Raw genomic sequence first — 3921 nt, forward strand, 5'->3', positions numbered from 1 at the left:
TTCCCTCTACCCCTTTTTTGGAAATGAAATCCTGCTCTACTGATACCGTCTTTATGGTTGGATCTCTTGAACTCGACCTCTCCTCTAGCTTTGAATCCACAGTATGCAATATCCCTTCTTTGCTTGTAAACCGATCACCACAAGGTGGTAATAGATCTTCTCTCACCAAGGGTCACTTGATGGGAACAAGAAATGGTTCTGTGACTTCTATCCCCTTGTTTAATGGTAGATAGGGCTGTCAATGGGTTGGGTCTGAGTTGAAACCAACTGGAATCAGAATCGATTCAACATGAAATGTTGAGGGCCTGGACCGATAGGGTCTGTAAATTTTGGGCCCAAAACTGAACTGATTGATTTTCGAGACAATCGGGTCTAACCCGATAGAGCCGATTATAATAAATTAAAAATAAATATTTATATTTACTATATATATATATATATATTAAATATTCTATATATTATATATATTGGGTTGGGCCTGAATTAGTTTGGGACTAGGTGGAACCAGTTCAAATCGATAATAATCAGGACCTTATATCAGGACCCGATGACCCATCGATTCCAATTCTCATAACCGAAACCGGCCCGCTCAGTTCGGATCCATCGGATTGGACCCAACCCATTGACGACACTAATGGTAGAGAGTGCTTGCAATGACTAGGGAGAGAGGGGCCTTCTTTCTTGTGTTTGGATCTCTGTAGATGTTCCTGATATTATAGCTGTAGTGTTCTGTGGGTACGACTTATTTTGAAATAGGTAAGTTCCATCTATCAAGGAACTATCCTAGAAAAATTGAGTTTAATGGGGTTTGTTTTGAAACTTAAAAATTTCAATTAAAATCCCTAAAATCATGGAGCTAATAGTGAAAAGAATTCCAACACCCAAGTTCCAACCGCCCACCACGTGAGATCGATCTTTTAATCTTAGTAAGCTCCACCAAAAAAATTAAATAAAAAATAATATATTAAAAGGACAATTCTGCCTTCTGCGTGAGTTGTCCAGTAATTAAATTCATGCCCATATATACTCTCCAATCTCCATGTTTTCGGAAATGCTACACCGACTGAGTAAAAGTAGTTTAGTCATAGACTCTCCCAATTGAACCAATTAAACTGAACTAAAGATGGAATGTATATAAAATAAAATTAGAGAATTAAATAAAAAATAAAAAACACCTGGGGGTATTTTGGTCAAATCATAGAAATCACACACACACACACGCAACCACGTCCAATTTCTTCTCATTTTCTTTTCACGCAGAAGTTCAAAATGTAAGGCGGGCGTATTTACACGTGCAATGTCCAATGTACGGAGCGAGAAGCAGCAATCGGAAACCAGAAAGACCGATAGGCTAAGCTTTAATTCGACGACGGCCTGGCGCTCCGACACTCATCGCTCCCACCTCTGTGCTGTTGTTGTTGCCGCTGCAGTAGATGGGGTGTATGCGATTGTTGCGACTGTGAGTCTTCTGGTTGTGGTTGTTGTTGCACCTGAAATGGGTTGTCGTATGAAACTAAAGCCAGAGAAGAAGGCATCGCTCCGCTCATCTGGTTATAACCTCCACCACCAACCCCGTTAGGAGCTACCTCTGTAAAGCTGCTACCAGCACAACCGGCACCGGCCGCCCCGGTAGCAACGTCAAAGCCGCTGTTATACCTCACAAGGTCGTGTTGTTGCTGTTGTTGTTGTTGCTCGTATCTCCTCATCAGTTCTTGCTGCTCTCTCATAGGCATAACTCCAGCCACTTGCTGCGCCTCGAACATCTGCTGCTGCTGCTGCTGCTGTTCTCTGATAAGAAATTGCGCCTGTGCTGAAGGACCAGGAGGTAGGCTCGTGCCGATCGAGGACATCCCAAACGGTCCTCCCATGGATGAAGAGGGGTGTTGGTGGTGGTAAAGGTGGTGATGATGTTGGTGTGTGAGGGGCAGCATCGCCGGAGAACCGATGTAGTTGGAGAGCTCTTTCTTAGCATTGTAGAGGTCGCTCTGAACCTGTTTCAGCTTGTGTTGAAGCACGGAAATAAGACCCACGCAGCCGTAGACCGGATCCCGGAGCCGGGCCTCCGCCTCGTAGGCCAACGAGTTCACTGCGTCCTCTCTCTGGGTTGTGCTCAGATCGTTGAGGATCTTCGCAACGTTGCTTGCGCCAAACACCTTGTGAACATTCGCAAACTTTTGAGGGTTGTCAGGGGGGAAATATGGGGCAAATACGCACTCCTGCGTGCATTTACGCCTCAGAAACTTGCAGGCGGCACAGGGCGAATTTGATGACGACGCCATTGCCGATTGCTGGTATTAAAAGGCAACAAATTGGAAATAAATTAGATAAAATAAAACCCTCTTTAATTATCGATTTACAATCTTGTCAAAAAGTCAGGCATGCACTTGTAGCGTTGGCAATCTGCATACTTGCACCAGCCACCACAAGTGAAGAAAAAAAACCACAGAATCCAATGCAAAGAGGAGCCATGGATGACCAACAACATACACACAGAGAGCCCACAAACAGTTAAACACAGACAATCAAAGATACAGAAGTTTACGAAGGAAAGCCTTTTGCTTTTTAGGTTTTAGGCAGGCTCCATTTACCAATTTTAGCAATGGCCGAGTTGCCCTATTTCGGGTCTGGAAATTTTGCCAAAGGCGATTCACCAAATCATGCCGGAGAGCAACATGAGAAGACAGCAAAATAAACTATCAGAATCTAAGAGCAGTAAATTAAAGAAAGATAAAGCGATCAGATAAGCAAAACGGGTGATGTCTTACCGGCGATCAAATCCCATAAATGGCTCAAACTGCAAAATCGCTCGTCCTTCTGTGTCTGGTGTAAGACTAACGATCGAAAAGAGTATGATAAAATCACGACCGAAAAGACTAGCGGTAGAAACTCAAGAGAACCACGACCGAGAAGAGTAGGATAAAATCGAAGGCCCAGTAGGGTGATCTTCTCCTTATTCTTACCCCTGAGGCAAGATCTAGGAGATTCCCTTTTTAATGGATCAAACCGAAGAAATCTTCGAAGACATTCAAATCATGTCCTGTAAATAGAATTCTAGTAATCAGCGACTAGAATCAGATGAGATCTTTCCGTATCAACTGCATTTCTCTCAAATATTTATTTCAGAAATCGTTATAGACAAAGGATATATTATATCAAAGATCTTCAACTGACATCTTCACGCCAGTATAGCTACAAATCAGATGAAGCTAGAGCCCTAGTAACATCTGCAATACCAAACGTAAGAAATTCTATCCTACAATAAAATGAAATTCGACAAGGACCCAACAACCATTCCAAACATGAAACACTTTTCAAAATAATTATTTCGCTAAAATGCGGCCAAAATCTTCATCCGATTAGAACAAAATAACAAATGATCGATTGGTGGCAGGTACAGATGATGAGACTGATAGAATTTGCGTCTATTGGAGGATCGAAAAGATCGTCGACTTCGATTTCGTGCTGGAAAAGGAAAAGAAGAAAAAAAAAGAGCTCAACTTTGAGAGAACGAGCTTCCTCGTTCCGATGTTGGGCTCTTGGGGTGGATTCAGACTTACAGGATTCCAACGGGAAGACGAAGAATTAAAAATGAGAAGAACGGCAAAACAGATTACTGATGAGAAACTAAATACGAGAGATAACAGGAAGATGGAAGACTTGAGCAACGAGTAGACATCACCTTATATCTTGGTGACTTGACGTAGGACGCCAGCATCCGCACTACTTTCCTCGCATCAGGATGGGAAGCAAGTCATATGGGCCGTCCGATTAATATACCGATCCTTAAGGCTGTATTTGGTTTGAAGGGAAATGTAGGTATAGGTTTCCCTTCCTTTCGCTCCCTTTGCCTTCAAACCAAACATGGCCAAAGTGTAAACCCTTGTCAAAATGACCTTTTTCTTCCATCCTCTAGTGACCATT

General features: G+C 42.7%; 1 protein-coding gene across 1 annotated transcript; it reads right to left on the reverse strand.

Moving 5' to 3' along the window:
- Positions 1–1135: 1135 nt before the first annotated feature.
- Positions 1136–3542, reverse strand: LOC104601933 (uncharacterized). The gene is made up of 3 exons (XM_010265432.2): positions 2766–3542; positions 2589–2624; positions 1136–2288 (listed from the first exon to the last, which is right to left on the reverse strand). Exon 3 carries the CDS (start codon positions 2277–2279, stop codon positions 1359–1361), a length of 921 nt encoding a protein of 306 aa, XP_010263734.1. The 5' UTR covers positions 2280–2288; positions 2589–2624; positions 2766–3542; the 3' UTR covers positions 1136–1358.
- Between the last annotated feature and the right edge of the window lie 379 nt (positions 3543–3921).

Source organism: Nelumbo nucifera, chromosome 6 (genome assembly GCF_055504915.1).
Source record: "Nelumbo nucifera cultivar China Antique chromosome 6, China Antique-T2T, whole genome shotgun sequence".
Classification (NCBI taxonomy): Eukaryota; Viridiplantae; Streptophyta; class Magnoliopsida; order Proteales; family Nelumbonaceae; genus Nelumbo; species Nelumbo nucifera.

Coding starts and splice junctions, on each gene's coding strand:
- LOC104601933 (XM_010265432.2), bottom strand. CDS start 2,279: ATGGCGTCGTCATCAAATTCGCCCTGTGCCGCCTGCAAGTTTCTGAGG.